The sequence below is a fragment of the Suricata suricatta genome, chromosome 3 (assembly GCF_006229205.1).
Source record: "Suricata suricatta isolate VVHF042 chromosome 3, meerkat_22Aug2017_6uvM2_HiC, whole genome shotgun sequence".
NCBI lineage: Eukaryota > Metazoa > Chordata > Mammalia > Carnivora > Herpestidae > Suricata > Suricata suricatta.
In genome coordinates this window covers 136,201,218-136,220,126 of record NC_043702.1, presented here as the reverse complement: position 1 = coordinate 136,220,126, position 18,909 = coordinate 136,201,218, and the positions used below count along the sequence as shown (strand labels likewise).

General features: G+C 40.0%; 1 protein-coding gene across 2 annotated transcripts in view; it reads left to right on the top strand.

Moving 5' to 3' along the window:
- The window catches only part of KCNK2 (potassium two pore domain channel subfamily K member 2), a 130,627-nt gene extending 112,017 nt beyond the window's left edge, over window positions 1-18,610 (top strand). The window contains exons 7-8 of one of the 2 annotated variants that reach the window (XM_029935276.1): window positions 15,017-15,368; window positions 15,885-18,610. In XM_029935276.1, the coding sequence (XP_029791136.1) occupies window positions 15,017-15,334 (318 nt within the window). In that variant the 3' untranslated portion in view covers window positions 15,335-15,368; window positions 15,885-18,610. Of the gene's footprint in view, window positions 1-15,016 lie in introns of both variants that reach the window. The other variant, XM_029935277.1, reaches the window with a different exon arrangement.
- Window positions 18,611-18,909: the final 299 nt, after the last annotated feature.

The following is an 18,909-nucleotide window of genomic DNA, read 5'->3' as shown; positions in this document are numbered from 1 at the left end:
GTAGCAGCCTAAGAAAACTAAATAAAAGTTGAATCCTCTTCTTGTCTCTGCATCCCCGGGACTTTTTCATCAACACATGTGGTGCAAACATAGAAACCAAACCCCAAACTTGACATTGTTATTCTCCGCCTAAATTCTTCAGTTGTCTCGCTTTGCTCTGAGACTAAATTCAACATCTTTGAATTAAAATGACTTCTGTAGTCATGCATAATTTGGGCCTGCCCCCCCTCCTCAAAGCTTCATCTTGCGGATTCATTAGAATTGAGCCACATGGGACTTCTTTTAGTTCTCTGACTGCACCAGGCTCTTTTTCCCACGTGTCTCCTTTTCCATATGTGGCCCTTACTTCCCTTCCCCTCCTTTCCCTTCCCTTCCCACGTGCTCTGCCCTGTCATTGGCCGCTTATCTCCACACTCATCACCTTGCTAACTACAGATATCATTCTGATCCAGATCAAATATCACATCTCTCTAGACACCCATCCAATCCCTCCAATCTAATTATTCCTTTCTCCTTCTATGCTTTCATCACATTCCTTACTTTGGCCTAACTGTGCCTAATCATGATGTGCCATTAGGTATTTATTTGTGAAATTACTGTCTCTCTCACCCAGTTAGCACTACGAGGGCAGTAGCTTTTCCCCCAACACATTCCAATGGACCTTTGCACCATGACGATCCATGTTTGAAATTTACAGCATTCTCGCATAATACTCCCCACCATCTTCTTCTCTGTTATCTACCAACCTCCTTGTGACATCCCAAAATTCCTTTGGCTACTGGGATATTTATTCAACAACAATTTATTAAGTGTCTACAACTGTAGACTGTAACTGTACAGGGCTAGGCAGTCGAGATAGAACAGTACACAAAATGAAACTTACAAAATATAAGAGTGGTCTTCCACTTCTATAAACATCAGTGTTGAATCTACTTCATATAGCAGGGGTTCATAACCTATTCTGGGCTACATACTCTTTGAGAGTTTGCAAAGAGGTCTGATTCCCTTCCCCAGTAAAAGATGCACAAATCGAGGTGCCTGGGTGGAGCAGTTGCTTAAGTGTCCGACTTGGGCTCAGGTCATAATCTCACAGTTTGTGAGTTCGAGCTTCTTGTCGAGCTCTGTGCTAACAGCTCAGAACCTGGAGCCTGTTTCGGATTCTGAGTGTGTTTCTTTCTCTTTCTGCCTCTCCCCTGCTTGTGCGCTCTCTCTCTCTCTCTCTCTCTTTCTCTCTCTCTCTGTTTCTCTCTCTCTCTCTCTCAAATATAAGCATTTTTTAAAATGCACAAATCCTCATAGTGCATAGACAGTTGCAAGAGTTCCACACAGTCCCTGAAGCTCATGGTCGGTAACGCGTCCTAAATCAATCATGTTAAAGACTACAAAAATTCTTACATTCTTTTCATAAAACTCTGGGATAGAGGAATAGGAAAAGGTGAAGTGGAGAATAAATGAGCCACAACTTGTGTCTTTGGAGGAGGAGAAGGGTATGGGTGAGAAGAGAAAACCTTCTCTCATTGCTGGCCAACACCATGGTTATGAAACACTGGTCCAGAGCAGTGGTCTTCACACTGTGTGTGAACTCCCTGAAAGGATCTGGAGAAGTGAGATCTGACCACGCATATTTTTACATTAAAATCTAAAAGTCTTCACTTGGGGTTGAATAAGTTTAAAGGATATAATTGTCAGTGAACTTAAACACTGATATTCAACTACAACTATGATATATATTTTTAAACTATACCAGTGAAACATAAATATCACAGTAATTGGTACCCAGTATAAATCTAAATAACACATGAAAAAGTTCCTCTCATTCCACCCTCTTAGATGGCACACAATTTTTTTAAAATTGACTACCTTGAACATGTTTATTTTTTTTTACAGATTTTTTTTGTAGTTTATTGTCAAGTTGGTTTCCATATAACACCCAGTGCTCATTCCAACAAGTGCCCTCCTCCATGTCCGTCACCCCACTTCCCCTCTCCCCCTCCCCCATCAGCCCTCAGTTTGTTCTCAGTATTCAAGAGTCTCTAATGGTCTGCCTCCCTCTCTCCCCCCAACTATTTTTTCCCCTTCCCCATCTCCGATGGTCCTCTGTTGAGTTTCTCCTGTTCCCCATATGAGTGAAAACCACGGTATCTGTCCTTCTCTGCCTGACTTATTTCACTGAGCCTGACACCCTCGAGGTCCATCCATGTTGCAACAAACAGCCCAATTCCATTCTTTCTCATGATGGCACACAATTTTGATTGTCCCGTTTTTCGGATGTTAACCAAGATCACAAAAAGTAGTGTCTGCCATGCTTCTCCACTATAAAGTTATTCCTTTCCCTGTGTAATTAATACATGCGTTGTGGGGAAGTCCTTTGAGATTTTATGGTTGCCCCTTTCATCCTCAAACTCTTATTTATGTATGTATATATGTTTCCATGTGTTTGTGTCAATCTGCTGTAATCGGTGAGCTATAACCTGTTACAGACATCATCTGTTTTGATCCCCAGGGTGTCCCAGACTTGGCCGGCAGGCGTCCCTGCAAGCTGCCTTCTGTGTCTTTGGGTGAATCCCCATCATCCTTTGAGCAATTCTTTACTTTCGGGCACAATGATATGTTCTAAAGTTAACTTAAAATTTCTCCGCCGTGGCCTCAGACTTATTCCTTTCTTCAAGGAACCGTGGTTTCTTTTAGTGGATAATGGCATTTAAAAACAGATTTGGATGCTCATTGCTGAATGGTGTTGTTACTGTTCCCAGACGCTCTGAACAGAGCTAAAGAAGACATTATATATTCATGCATACACATATTTCTAACTATTCTCTATCTTTTTAAAATTTTCTAATGTTTATTTATTTCTGAGAGGGGTGGGAGGAGCAGAGAGAGACGGAGACACAGAATCCGAAGCAGGCTCCAGGCTTGGAGCTGTCAGCACAGAGCCTGACGCAGGAAGGTGGGGTGGGGGAGGTGGGGGGGTATTCGAACTCATGAACCAGGAGATCATGACCTGAGCAGAAATTGGACGCTTAACTGACTGAGCCACCCAGGCGTCCCTCTACATCTATCTGTGTATCTTGAAAACCATGAGGATGTTAATTGGACTTTGGTGATCATTTTGCAATATATACAAATATCGAATCATTACATTGTACACCTGAAATTAATATAACAATATGTCGATTATACCTATATTAAAAATAATAATTAGAGAAAGAAGTGATACCCCCAGTTCCAATCTACTAATTTAAGAGTTCGTTCTAATTTTCTGCTTTTTTATATTTGTCATTCTTTACAGTGAAATACCCACCTCCTCATTATTCGTACTCAGTCAGTCTCCTTGTACATCACCATGGCTGTCCCACCCCCCTCCCCTCAAGGATGCCCTCCCCACCTTGCTGGGTCTCCAGCACTATGCGCTGGGCCTCCCTTGTGTGGGGTGTGCCCCCCCATCCCTCTGGCTCTGATACCCCATATCGGGCTGCCGGGCTTGTGCAGGTGCTCCCTTCATAGTGATCTAACTCTGACATGCTACTCGGGCACCGTGGCTCCCTCCCCCCACCCCGCCACCCTGCCGCCTCCCTAGTTCTGCTTCACCTAACTGCTTTAGGGCTGAGCTGCTTAATGAGGAAAGCAGAAGATGGGGCACCTGGGTGGCTCAGAGGCTTAAGCGTCTGACTTCATCTCAGGTCACAATCTTATGGTTCATGGGTTCAAGCCCTGTTTTGGGCTCTGTGCTGACAGCTCAGAGCCTGGAGCCTGCTTCAGATTCTGGGTCTCCCTCTCTCTCTGCCCCTCCCCCACTCACACTGTATGTCTCTCTCTCAAAAATAAATACACATTAAAAGTTTCTTAAATAATAAGGAAAGCAGAAGATGAAAGGAAGCAAAAACATGTTTTTAGTGGACAGGTCTTATATTTCTATATGAACAAAAAATGCCCTTTTGTTGTAAGTAAGCTACTATTAAATCCAGGTTTCTTGAAAGAGTTTTGGAACATCAGTAAATGTTTTGATTCTATTAAATATAAAATGAATTGATTTTGTGGCAAATGCTTATAAAGTCTCATCACCCCTTCATTCAGTTATTACTTTTAACTGGTTATTTAAGAAAAACAGCAAATACAGGATTCCCCCACCACCACCCCCAGCCCATCACGGAGTTTCTACAGTGTGGTGACAAATATCTAGCTAACTTAATTGAATCACGAGTGTGTGATATTTTGTAAACAGTACATAAATTATTTTATGCTGTTTCATGAAGTTTAATATCCCTATCTTTACTGTACGACAAAATGCTCTGTTGGTTGGATGAGCTCCATAATACAGACTCTTAGTCACTCCAGTAACTGGGGCGCATGGGTGGCTCAGTCAGCTAAGCCTCACTCTTGATTTCCACTCAAGTCATGATCTCACGGTTCATGGGTTCAAGCCCCGCATCAGGCTTTGGGATAACAGCTCAGAGCCTGGAGCCTGCTTTAGACTCTGGGTCTCCCTCTTTCTCTGCCCCTCCCCAGCTCATGCTCTCTCTCTCCTTCTCTCTCTCTCTGAAAAATAAACATTAAAAAATTAAAAAGAAAGAACCAGAGAAATTGCTAACTAAAAAAAAAGTAGTTTAGATTAAAGAGGCCTTATGAATATTACATATACTTTGCTGAAAACCAGAGAAAAACATCATGTACTATTCTGTGAAGATAAGGTGACTCTTAGTGTCTGTTGTGTGACAGTTGTGTTTGTTTGTTTTTTAACCTGGTTGATAAAGAGAATACTTTGCATTGTTCTTTTTAACAGTGCACTTCAACAATACAATGAAATATCAATGCTTCAGAAAATGAATTAATAATAATTGTCAGAAACTATAGTCTAGGCAGCCTCTGAAATTGGAATACAAAATAATCTCTAAGTTATTTTTACAAATTTCACCACAGGGAAGTTTTCAACCCAGCTACCTCCTTTTAGTTTTTAACATTCCTCACGTCATTAAGATATATTATTTGAATACTGAAAAAAAGAAATTAACATCCCACTGTCAAAGGGACAGGAAAAATGCATTGGACAAAGACAAGAAAAACCTCTTTACTCTTGGTGAAGATGACAAAATGACCATTAAATCCTAAATGCTCAACTTTGCTTTAGATTTTTTTGAAGACATCCTTTAGGGAGAAGGGTCTCTACCCACATTGCCCTGCCCATGTCAAAGCAGTACCATCGAATATTAGCCCTAAAGAAGAATAAAATCTTGCCATTTGCAATGACATGGATGGAGCTAGAGTATTATGCTACGTGAAATAAGTCAGAGAAAGATAAATACCACATGGTTTCACTCATGTGGAATTTAAGAAACAAAACAAATAAGCAAGGGAAAAAGAAAAGAGAGAGGAAGAGACAGACTAGGAAACAGACTCTTAACTATAGAGAACAAACTGATGGTTGGGGGGGGATGTGAAATAGGTGCTGGGGATTAACGAGGGTTCTCCTGATGAGCACTGGGTGTTGGATGGAAGTGTTGAATCACTACATTGTACACCTGAAACGAATAATACACTCTATGTTAATTAACTGGAATTTAAACAAATCTTTTAAAAAAATCAATGGTTAGATCTACACATTAAAAAATGTTGGGGTTTTTTCTGTTTGTTTATTTTGAGACAGTGTGAGAATGGGAGGGGCAGAGAGAGAGGGAGAAAGGGAAAATCCCAAGCAGTCTCCACACCTTCAGAGCCCAATGGGGGCCTCGATCTTACAAACTATGAGATCATGACCTGAGAAAAAACCAAGAGTGGGATGCTTAACTGACTGAGCCACCCAGGTGTCCCTAAAAAAAAGGTTTCTTAAGGAAAAGTTGAAGCTCTTCCAAGTATTATCTAGTACTTGAGTTGGCTTTTGTTAATTGGAAAAAAACTTACAAAAACCTCACAGAGTTTCAGATAGAAATTCCTCATCTGGTTATGACTCTATGAAAGGGACTGGCTTACCTATAAGGTGATTATTATTCACAGTTAATTGAGTATACATGAAAAGAAAAAGAACAATTAGAATAGAAAACAGAGATAAGGTAGGGTCAGGTCTGTAGGGAGAAACTGACTAGCAAAGATTGTAGGACTGCAAAATTTGGCCTTGTTCATGTGCTGAGAATGGAAGGGAGTCATTCAAGGGAAATGATTGGTGGAAAGAGATGTGAAAGGAAGGAAATTTGAATTGCTTGCTATCTTAACACAGAGACTAGTGGAACCACTGTTGCCAAATTCCCAAACGATACCGCAAATCTCCACTCCAAAGCAGCTGCCTGCAAATGATTGGGGGGTGGGGGGAATGTTGCTAAGATATTCAATCTTAGGAAATTGACAATTTAGAATATTAGCAACTTTATATTATTACTCTTAATGTTCTGAAAACCAGAACTCTATAAAGAATGCTGTAGAATCTCCAAGCTAACATGTAGGTGGGGAAGTAGGGTAGTTATGATTCTGGGTGAAAAGCTGAAGCAGAGAACGCTAGGTTTTCCAGGTTAGTGGGAATGTATGGAAGGACTAAAGACTTGTTTGGTCAAAGTGAAATAGAGAGTTAGGTAAATAAATAACTTAGGTTAGAATTATCCTAAATTGGAGGAATTTCACGAGTTCATTTGATAAGTAATAAGCAGATTAAAATGAAACAAGAGGGGCACCTGGGTGGCTCAGTCGGTTAAGCGTCCAGCTTCAGCTCAGGTCATGATCTCACGGTTCGTGGGTTTGAGCCCCACGTCAGGCTCTGTACTGACAGCTAGTTCAGAGCCTGGAGCCTGCTTCACATTCTGTATCTCCCTCTCTCTCTGACCCTCCCCCATTCCCACTGTCTCTCTCTGTCTCTCAAAAATAAATAAAGAACATTAAAAAAATAAAAAATAAAATGAAACAAGATTTAGCCTCTTGGTAATTGTTGAATTTTATTAAAAAAAGAAAAAGGACTCATGAACAGCATGGTTTAAAATTGTAGAGCCCTCAGCACAGAGCCTGGTTGGGATTCTCTCCCTTCTTCTCTCTCTATCCCTCCCCACTTCTCAAACTAAATAAATATTTTTTAAAAATAAAAATAAAATTGTGGAACACCTTGCAATATTAGCTAATATTCAACAGCAATTTTTCAGGGAACCCCAGCTGACGAAGAGACAGTGACTTTTGACCTGTTGAGAGGACACTTTCCACGACCTGCATCCTGGAATGTATTCTCTTATCAAAAGTCAGGCTAGGATCGTGTCTTCCTGTCACGGCAGCACAGCTCAGACACAGACCAGAAGGGAAAAGAAAGTATAAGGAATTACTGAGTTGGCTTTTGTGAATTGGAAAAAACTTACAAAAACCTTACAGAGTTTAAGAAAGAAATTCCTCACAAATCAGCTTTACTCTGTTGTGAAAAACAACAACAACAAAACATGGAGCTGGTGTTTGCAGAGTTGCTCGAAGGAAAACAACCTTAGAAACGCGGTTGATAAAGACCAAACATTTAAGAGACCGAAATATAAAAAAATTTTTCCAAACTGAGGACATGGACAGTTCTCTTCAGGCCGTCACACTTTGTGTTACTGGGAAAGACTACTCTGGTGAGGACTGCTGGGGGGTAGAGACAGGGGAACTTTCAGACGTGAAATCATTAACAACTATGAAAGTCATTACACCTAGATGTAAAGTGTAATGAATCATACTTCAGTAAACAAGGTAGAGTTAAGATTCGGGCATAATGACTCAACCATTCTCAGTCTTTTTTTAGAATATTTTTAAAATTTCTTTATTTGAGATATAATTAACATACAACACATCTCTTTCATGTGTACTAAATAATGACTCAGTATTTGGATATATTGCAAAACGATCACCACCAGCCCATAACCATACACAGTTTCAGAATTTTTAATCTAAAATGAGAACTTTTAAAGATCTCTCTTAGCGACTTTCAAATATACTGTATGGTTTTATTAATTATATAGTTGCCATGCTCTACATTATATCCCCATGACTTATGTATAACTGGAAGTTTGCACATTTTAACTCCTTTCACCCATTTTGCCCACCCTCCTATGCCTGTCTGTGATAACCACCAGGTTCTTCTCTGTATCTGTGAGCTTGGGTGTGTGTGTGTGTGTGTGTGTGTGTGTGTGTGTGTGTGTGTAAGATTCCACATGTGAATGAGATCATATGATCATATGATATTTGTCTTTCTCTGACTTATTTCACTTAGCATAATGTCCTCAAATTCCATCTATGTTGCTATAAATGGCAAGATCTCATTTTATCATGGCTGAATATATGTGTGTGTGTGTATATGTATATATATGTATATATACACACACACCACAGTTTCTTTATCCATTCAGCCATTGACGGACACTTAGGCTGTTACCATGTCTTGGCTCTTGTAAATAATAGTGCAATGAACATGAAGGTGCACATATCTTTTTGAGTAAGTGGTTTCATTTCCTTTGGATAAATGCTGAGAAGTGGAATTGTTATATCATATGCTAGTTCTGCTTTTAATTTTTTGAGGAGCCCTCATACTGTTTTCCAGAGTGGCTGCCATAATATACAATCCCACCAGCAGAGCACAAGGGTTCCCTTTTCTCCACATCCTTGCCAACACTTTTACCTCTTATCTTTTATACACTAGCCGTTCTGACAAGTCTGAGAGGCTACCTCATGGTGGTTTTGAACCGCATTTCCCTGAGGATGAGTGATATTGAGCGCCTCATGTACATACTGAGTGTATGTGTATCTTCTTTGGGAAAATGTCTATTCAGATCCTCTGCCTATTATTTTAATCACATTGTTAGGTTTTTGCTATTGAGTTGGATTAGTTCTTTATATATTTTGGATATTAAACTCTTACCAGATAATAGGACTGGCAAATATTTTCTCCCGTTCTGTAGGCTGCCTTTTCATTTTATTGATTCTCAGGCATCTTTTTCTTTCTTTGTAACTTTAAAGATTCCTTCAAGGTATTTTTTTCTTTGATATATGGCTAAGAAAAACTCCCAGTGGCAACTGCAATCCAATTCTGATACATGTGTTGAGCAAATAAAAAGCATTCCATAGAGACCTCTGCCCTCACAAGCTCTTTCCAAGGCTGGATGTGCTAGACACTGAATCCACACAGGTACTACTATAACATCAGTAAAGGGAGATTTAAAAGGAAAATAACTACTAAAAAATTTCTGCAGCTCAATAAAGTCAGCATTAAGCCCAGGGCCTGGTTTGTACTAGACATTCAATATGTGATTGTTGAAATCTACAGTTTCCATTTTTATATACTGTTATTTTTACCACCCCTTGCCTATATACATTCATTATTCTACAAAGTTGTAATCAAAATAGAGACATAATTTTACTTTCTTCATCACTTTACTTAACACATCATAGTAGGAGAAAATACTTTCTATAGCTGAGGATTTCTCATAAACACTGACTTCTTAAATGACCTTTACGAATCTCAACAGTAATATGCAATTAGAAATATAGTTCAGAGAATATCTTCATATATATTTTTCCCTTTGGCAAAAATTCTTGCCCAGAATAAATTTCTGTGAACTAACTGACTTTTATCAATGGCTATAGACATTTTAGGGATTAGTAACATCAATTTATAAATTGTTTTCTCTTCAGGCTGTACCAACACACACTGAGCTAGAACATACGCAAACAGCAGCTTCATTTGACAGTTCCTGAGATTGTTTGTATTCAGGAAGAATACAAATTCAGTCACCGGCCACAGATTTCTCACCCGTCAGAAAATATCCAGGAGTCTAGCGTGCTCAAATGACCATGTTGGGTACTCTTATGAGGCGAAGAAATAAATAGGATGCATAGTTTCTGTCATTAAGCTTATTATCTAGGTTGAGAAAACTAAATGTTATTTAATTACTCTATTCAAAGCATTGTCCCAGAGGCTGCAGTGTGGAGTGGGAAGAAAGGGTGAGCTTGATAAGAAATTGGCCAGTGATCTTTACCCTCAAAGACCCTGCCATGTCATTGGTTGATTTAGAGTCACTGGAGTGATAAATACTCCTTATGGTTACAAATGAGCTTCCTGTGAACTTCATAAATTGCAAGTTTCTAGAGTAGTGAACTTTCATCTTTCTTGGACCATCCTATCAATCTTATGTGATTTAAATAAATTGCTCTGAAAAAAGTTGAAAGACAGCAAGTGCTTGGTTTTAAATTATGTTGCTACCATATCAAGGGCCTTCTTTAGAGAACCTGAAGACTCTAGGGCTTGGAACCACTACTGAAGAGGCAAATACTGAACCTCTGTAATCATAAGACTTTGCTACCCTGAAAAGCTATTAGACGCTTAGTAAGTGTTCATAGTTGCAAACAAAGATGTTCCTGATTCTTCTAAAGTAAAAGCGCTAACCCTTCTTTAACTTTAAATATTACATAATGATGTTGCAGGCCATTATCTGGGATAGCCTAGTCAGCTATTGTCATGTAAAATGGTGAATTTTGATTTTAATTTTGACTTAAAGGGGATTTTATTTAAACGCTGTTCTTTACTTTGAGAACCATTCTTAAAAGGGTGAGGAGACTCTACAAGACTATAAAGTTTGAGGACACATACTTTGAACCTTTACTATGGATAGACCTGGCTGTGTCTCTCTCCTGAAAGGAACAAGATTATCCCATCAGAGTCACTGGGAGGCACACTCTTCTTATCGGAGATTTGTTTCCAAAACATGACTAATTGGTCTGCCATTCATCATTCATTTGTCCAACAAATACTTAACTAAATTCCCACTATCTACACTCTTCTGTGTTCTGGGAAAGCTGAATAGGATACGGCAGACATGTCCTTTCATTGCCATGAAGCCAGGAGAGCAATGAAACTAGTAGTTGTATTACATTGTGATAAGAGTAATGCTAGGGACATACAGACTGCTGTAATAACCCTGATGTGGTCTGGGGGGTTGGGGAATGGCTCCGTGAAGAAGTCTAGTTTAGGATGAGTAGGAAATGCACTAGGCAGTAGAGAAGGGCTTGGGAACACTACTCTGAACAGAGAAAATAATAACCAATGAATGAATAAAGGCAAAAAAAAAAAAAAAGAGTGGTATGTTCAAGGAAATAAATGTTCAGGATGGCCCCCAACACTTTGAGAAGGATTATGAGACTTCGAGACTTTGACTAGAACTGAGGCTGAAATCGGTAGACCCTAGAACATATGAGCCACTTTAGAGTTTGGACTTTCTCCTAAGTGAAGCGGGAATCAATTGAATGGTTTTGTGGAAGAGAAAGTGCCTGATCGATTTGTGTTTATTAAAGGGCACTGTAACTGCTGTGTGGATAATGCATTTGAGAGAGGTGGACATAAGTCAGCAAGACTGGTTAGGAGTCTGCTGAAGCAATACAGATGAGCCGAAACAGTGGACGGGACCATTTCGACAACAGGAATAGAGAGAAGTGAAAGGAACTGAGAGAAAAGGAGGTAAATCAGGAAGACTCAAGGCTGATTTGATGTAAGTCTGAGTGAGAGGAAGAACAAAGGATTATATTGAAGTTCAGCCTGGGAAACTTAGTGGTTAATGGTACTGTGCACTGCGATACAAAGTGAACTAAGAACAGGTTGGAGAAATTAAATGATTTCTTTTGGAGATAGGCTGAGTTTGAGATGCCTAGAAGTCATCTAAAGTGAAGGAGTTTGCCAAGCAGTAGTTATACAGGTACAGACTTCAACAGGGAGATTAGACCTGAAATGCGGATTTTGGTAGTCATCAGCAGGTAGGTGGTAAATGAAACCACTGGAGAGAGACAATCATCCAGGGAAGATGAGATGACTAGAACCCTGGGGAACAAAGAGAGTCAAGGAAAAGGCAAAAGAGAGTCCCCAAAGTGATTGAGAAGAATTCGCCTGCATGGTAAAGCAACACCTTGAGAGGGGACTGATTTGGAAACTAGGACCAGTTTGATTGGAAGGGAGGAAGTAGTCAGCAAAACCCTGTGGCGACTGAAGATCAGGCAGAAGAGGGACAAAGAATGGTCTTCTGCATTTAGTGATTAAAGGAGAAGAGCAGTTCCTTTAGAGTTCAGAGGGCAAGTGACTGTAGCACTCCATTTTCTTCCTTTTCATGCAAATCAGTGTGTACAGACCCAGGCTACATGGGATCTGGGGGGAGACCTCTTCTCTGAGTCAAGTGCATAAGCTGCAGGAACATTCATGGTGATCCTTTAGGAGCTATTTTTGCTCATTTTTAGTTCTCTGCACTGTTACTAAGTGGTGTAGACTGCTTAGTTTTAGACAGATGAGATACTATTTGATTAAGTGATTGAAAGATTTTTATAAAAATCTGAGACAAAATGTTTCATGAGGTCTCTGCATGAGGATTACTTGTAATTATCCGGAACACCACAAGCATTAACGTTTCAATCAAGAAAACTTTTACTTATATAAGTGTGACATTCTAATTTCCTTGGAAACAAAAGAGCACCTTCAGAGTCTGAATATACAGTTTCATCCTTATTAACAGACATGGGTCTATAGCATACTGTTATTTGATCAGTAACGACTATATTGCTATAGACAATTCTGTTAGGTCAGGATATTTTTTTAAGGAACAGGAATAACTAATTCTTTGTTTTGACGGCCTTGGTGTGGTTTCTGAGGGACTCTCTTTTATTTTTCTCTTTTTCTTCCTTCTTACTTTCAAGCTTTGAGTTTGAGTGGGTACATTCCGTAAGTCCAGTTTCCTGAAGAATAATAGAAAGATCAGGGCACAATGGAGAGAAAACAGATGCCACTGTTGGTTTACATAAGTAGCCCTAGAGAAGATACTGGAAAACCTTTTATTCTTTCAGTATCTTTAGGAAATTATGACAGTCTATCCTCATCCTAATATATAACCTGCTATATAGCAGATTTCCATATGATGTAAATTTGCCTTATGCTCTTCCAAAAGATGTTTAGTCCTTAGAACTAATAAGATTTTACTGGCGGGGCACCTGGGTGGCTCAGTCAGTTAAGTGCCCCACTTCAGCTCAGGTCATGATCTAGTGGTTCATGAGTTCAAGCCCCATGTCAGGCTCTGTACTGACAGCTCAGAACCTGGAACCTGCTTCAGATTCTTCTGTGTCTCCCTCTCTCTCTGCCTCTCCCCAACTCATTCTCTTTCTCTCTCTCTCAAAAATACATAAACATTGAAAAAAATTTTAAAGAAGATATTACTGGCAAGGCAGTATAATATGATGGAGCCAGACCTCCAAGTTTGAAATCTGGCTTCAGCACATACTTACTGTGTCTTAAGTTTTTTAACCTCTCTAGCCTCAGTTTCATATGTGAAATGGGGGAAAGAAGCATCCTCATCGAGGTGATTAAATAAGTTAACATTTTTGAAAGAGCAACACCCAACACATAGTAGGCACTATACATATATACAGAATTTTACACAAGCCCATGCCATAGACCCATGTTCATAGTGAGAATCCTTTTCATTATGAGTAAATGTTTATTGAGTTCTATGCTGAATTCACCATTACAGCTTAAAATATTATCCTCGTTGTAAAAACAGGCAGAACATAAATATAGTCACTCTCTTGCCTTAGCCTTCCTTTGACTGATGAAATACATCACCCCGTGCCTCTGACCGGATGACTGGTCAGGTGTATCTTTTACGTGTGCCTTCAGCATGTCCAGAGCACCTCAGGGCTTAAAGTTCCATATACCTCAGGGGTTAGGCAGTGCATTTCTGGGGAGGCCTGTCAAGAGACCTCAGACCACGTCTCCACTAGATGCTTAGAACCTGTGAATTATATTCCAGGAAGAAATGTCCCATTTTTCAATTCTGCATCACTTAGTCTGTGTATGGTATTCTCCTTTAAGCTCTCAAAGTACCCTTGGCAAATTGTATCATCACCAGTCTCACTGTCATATTTAGTAATTTTGAAGTCCTTTATATTTTAAGGACACACACACATATCACTTATGTGAAATAATTATTTTCCTTATTTTATAGATAAAGAATCGAAAGTTCAAAAAAGGTAAAATCGCTTGGCTGTGGACACACAGAATTGGGTGACAGAACAGGAACTGGAGGCTGTTCCCTCCCCTCCCGTTTTTATCAGCTGATATAAACTATGAGGCAGAACTAATGGATACTAATAGGACAAAATGACTAAAATTGGTTAAGTGGGGGAATAAAGCCATTTGCAAAACAATATGTTTCATGTAAGACCATTTCTGTAAAAACGTTAATGACCATCAATAGGGCAGAGGAAGGAAGTACAGTCAGTATACAGAGATGTGCGGGCCGTGAGGATGCCTGTCCTACCCCCGAGGAAGTGGCGGCTGGAATGGGTTGAGTAACTTCACCAGTTGCACAAACATTCATTCAGAAACTATGCCTCGGACTTAGTCTCCAAATGGGCCTCGAAGTGGGCTTGCCAGTTCTCATTCCTTTGCTTTCCCTGAAAGCAGACACAAAATATTTCACTGCTCATTTTGTAAACAAGAGAATTCCCAGATGACGCCAGCCAGCGTGGGGCTGGATACAAAGCTCTTGCACACACCACTTCTGCTCTCTACAACCCGCGTTTGCATCCGGAGCAGACAGCATGGCTACCGGAACCAACCAGGTCGCCTGGGTTCACATTCCGGGCTCTTACCCGGTCCTGCTTCTCCTCCTCCTGTCTCTCCCTGACTTTTCTACATCCAAATACTTATGGAAATTACAGATGAAAAAATAACCCACAGCATCTTAAAAAGTTAGAGGTTGCCTTTTGACAGCTGCAGAAACTTCGGTAACAGAAAGCACATCTAGTACCTCTCCTACAATTCGGTTTAGAGGGGTTAAGTTCACGGATTAATTTGTTGAGCCATATCCGTGTCCAGTGGAGCCTCACTCAGGCTACACTGCGCGCCTAATCACACCAATCCTCAGACCTCCGGTATTACGAAAGGCTCCGATCTCCTTTTTAAAACAGGACCATAAAACGATCGGGAGATAAAGCACACCAAACGCTGACTGTCCTGTTGGTGTCTCTCTGTGTTTTCTCTGCGTGCATGCTCCAGGTGGGAGAGTTCAGAGCCCACGCCGCTGAGTGGACGGCAAACGTCACTGCCGAGTTCAAGGAGACCAGGAGGCGCCTGAGCGTGGAGATCTACGACAAGTTCCAGCGCGCCACCTCCATCAAGCGGAAGCTGTCTGCGGAACTCGCCGGGAACCACAACCAAGAGCTGACCCCGTGCAGGAGGACCCTGTCAGTGAACCACCTAGCCAGCGAGAGGGACGTCCTGCCTCCGTTACTGAAAACGGAGAGTATCTATTTGAACGGACTGACGCCGCACTGCGCAGGCGAGGAGATTGCGGTGATCGAGAACATTAAATAGCCCTCTCTTTGAAGAGCCTTAGGCGTAGCCATAGGTGAGGACTTGTCTATGCTCTTTAATGACCGTTGCTGGTAGCATTTTTTAAATTGTGCATGAGCTCCAAAGGGGGAAACAATATAGATAACACCCATCATGGTCATCTACCATCAAGAGAATTTGGAATCCTGAGCCAGCACTATCTTTTTGATGACGCTTGTTGAACGGTCCACGTTCTTTGACAAGTGGAATAAAACAAGCAATGTCTGATGCCTTTCTGTGCCCAGACTGTTTTCCTCCCTCTTTTCCTAATGTGCCATAAGGCCTCAGAATGAATTATAATTGTTTCTGGTTAATAATGTAGCTTTGAGGGATCAAGTCCTTAACTTTTCAGGGTCTACCTAACTGAGCCTAGATATGGACCATTTATGGATGACAACATTTCTTTTTGTAAATGGCAAGAGATTCTTATGCAGCCTTTTACCTAAGAAATTTTCTGTCAGTGCCTTATCTTACGAAGAAACAGAACCTCTCTAGCTAATGTATGGTTTCTCCTTCCCCGCCCTACCCCTAGGCTCACTTCTGCAGCCCTTTGTCCCACAACTCCCGTTTGAATACCATACCTTGCTGGAAACAGTGTGTAAAATGAAGTGATGATGCTCGAAGAAGGAACAGATGCCACATTAGATGGACATTGAAGCAACACTCAGAAATTCTAGCGTTAAAGGCACTGCAAAGAAATGAGGTGCACAGATGGCCCCTCTAAGTATTTATTTGACTCAGGTACCAGTGGCACATATATATATATACAGTGTAATTATTTCCAGGCCGGTAAATTGGCTGCTCCAAACAGTCCCCTTTTTCCTGGCAGTATTTGGAATTTATCATTTATTAATAACTACACATTTTTTAAAGGTGGGAGATATATATACATAGAAGAAAGTTGTCAGACATGGATAGTATTGAAGGTGACTTAAGACACATGGTGTGAAAGAAGCCAGCACGATAATGTGTTACAATCATTTGCTAATAAACATTATACTGCCAGCACCTATTTGCTTTTTGATATGGGAAGCTTATACGATTTTCCTTCCCTGGGTGACTTTTGCCAGACAGGGGAGGTGACGCTGTAGCCGGAGCTGGGCACAGCCTAGCCTTGTGTGGGTGTCCCTCTGGAGCTGTGACTGAGTTTGAGAGCAGAAGTAGAAACTGGGATCACTGTGATATATTGCACATGGAAAAAAATGCAGAATGCAGGCATAATTCATCTTTGACATTAGAGAAAAAGCTGTTATAGCACAATTTAAGTCTTGGGAGCTTTTTTTTTTTTTTAGATAGAAAAGGCTGATATCCCTTTTTAGTTGAATTTTATATCCTGTAACTTTGGATGTTTCCAAGATTCAGAACAAAATTCATTAAAGGCACCTAGTAGATTGCTACTCTCATTTATTTTCATACTTAGATCTGCTGTACATTGTATATATAATTTTTAAAATGCAGAAAGAAGATGGCTTCCCCAAATACAATTGCAAAACATTTCTTTTATTCTGGCGGGGGGGGGCGGGTGGTGACAGTGGTGGAAATATCTGAATAAGTGGCATTCAGATTAGGGTCTTAAAATATAAAATGATCTTTAAAAAAAAACCATCTAAGTAGATGCTTATTTTCCAAATTTTAAATTTAGGCCAGACATGTAAATATTATGCTAACTTGTTGAAGGTACTTTTATAAACTTATAAAACTCTAACCAAAATTTTAGAAAGTCAGGCTCTTTTAGAAAGCAAGCTACACCCATCTCCTCAATAACTGTTCTGAAAGTTCATATGGTGGAATGCACCATGTATAAACTGTGAATTGTACTGACAAATAAAGTTTGTAATTAAAGTCAGCATTTTCTGAGCGTCCTGCTTGCTGCTGAGAAGGCAGAAGGGATCCTCGCTGAGCACCGCGGATGTCACTCTTCATGCTGAGTGTTCTGTGGCTCCTTCATTCACAATATTCAAGAAATATAGCTGATGCAGTATTACTGCCCTTGGTAAATATGTACAGAATGTTCTTCTTGGTGACTGTTAATCAAAAGGAAACATCCTGAAATTTCACTTTTGAAATATGATCTTTTCAATCGCATATGAATTCAAGATTGCTTCTCTTCATCATGACATATCAACAGCTTATTTTATCGTTGTTAGACCCTGTTTTGACACTGAGGTCATCTCAATGCCAAAAACAGGCACCTGAATGTTTTTTTCTAAGAAAAAAAAAATCCTGGCAGTGTTGAAGTCTAACGAAGGTAGTTGCCAACTAAATTTGTGAGCCTCATGTCCCAAATATTTGAATGACATAACTTATCAGTGGCTTACATAAATATATTAATTATTCCTCTCCATGCATCTTGATGCTCAGTAAATAGCCTAAAACTCGTTCCCAACATTATCCTCAAAAAAGTGTGTATTTTATCAATTTTATTTCCTTAAGCTTTAATTTGCTTATTTAATTCATAAACAAAATTAATTTGTTTACTGTGGAAAGAACATTGGTAAAGGTTTTAACACAGTCTAGAATCTCCTAGTGAATTTTATATTTCCCACAGACCAGTTGGAGTGAGTAGTTTTGCCGTGAAAGGTATCTGGGGGGAAAGTACTAGAATCAGCAAGGATCAGGAATTCAGTGCTATGAAATCTTAGACATGCATTCTAGATAACAATCCTCTGCATTATAGCTATTAAATGTAAAAGTGATTACTTTGGAGTTCTTTCCATTTCTCACGCAAGTCTATGTCACACACCCTTATTGTCAATAATATTTCACCCTTGTAATACAGGAAATAGTGAAACTCCTAAAGCCAAACAGAACTGAATAATTTGTGTCTTAGCCACCAAAAAGGTGAGAGGGGCTGTCTTTGCAGAGCTTTGCTTCTTCCTCAAAGTCTAAGGAGCATGTGACATACAAGAAGACTAAATCCCTCCTAACTTTGTGTAAAAAGTGTGTAGAATTCTTTGATTCTTAAGGCTAGAGGTTCAAGCAGACTAAGGGAAGGGTTAGCTGGACTACTAAAATAAACAAATTTGGCCATCCTGCAGATTTTTGAGACAGCTCTTCATGCCTAGGAAATGGCCACCGAGGTCAACTTCTCTTTTTGTTTTCCTTTTTAAAAAAACCGTTTGCTGTTCTAGTAAAATCATAAGTTATTTGTGGTTTGCAGTCCTTATGAATGTGTGAGTACAAGTTTGCTTTTGTATAAAGTAAAAGATGTCTCTATTTGAATACTCATAACTTCATTAAAATTAATATATGACTTTGCTTCAGCATGAGTTTACTTAAGTGTGAAAAACTGTTATAGTGAAGCACACTGGCGTACTGGCCTTGCACATACCCCGTGTCAGTTCCAAGAGGGAACCTGGTCACTGTTAGTAGGTGGTTTTAACTGTGCGTTTCTCATGGGAAAGTCTCCACATGCCCCACGGGTTTCCTACCTGCCACCACCATGAAGGTTTATCCAGCTTCTTTTTTTAAGTATTTTAATTTATTTTTGAGAGATAAAAAGATATAGAGCATGAGCAGGGGAGGGGTAGAGAGGGAAGGGTCACAGAATCTGAAGC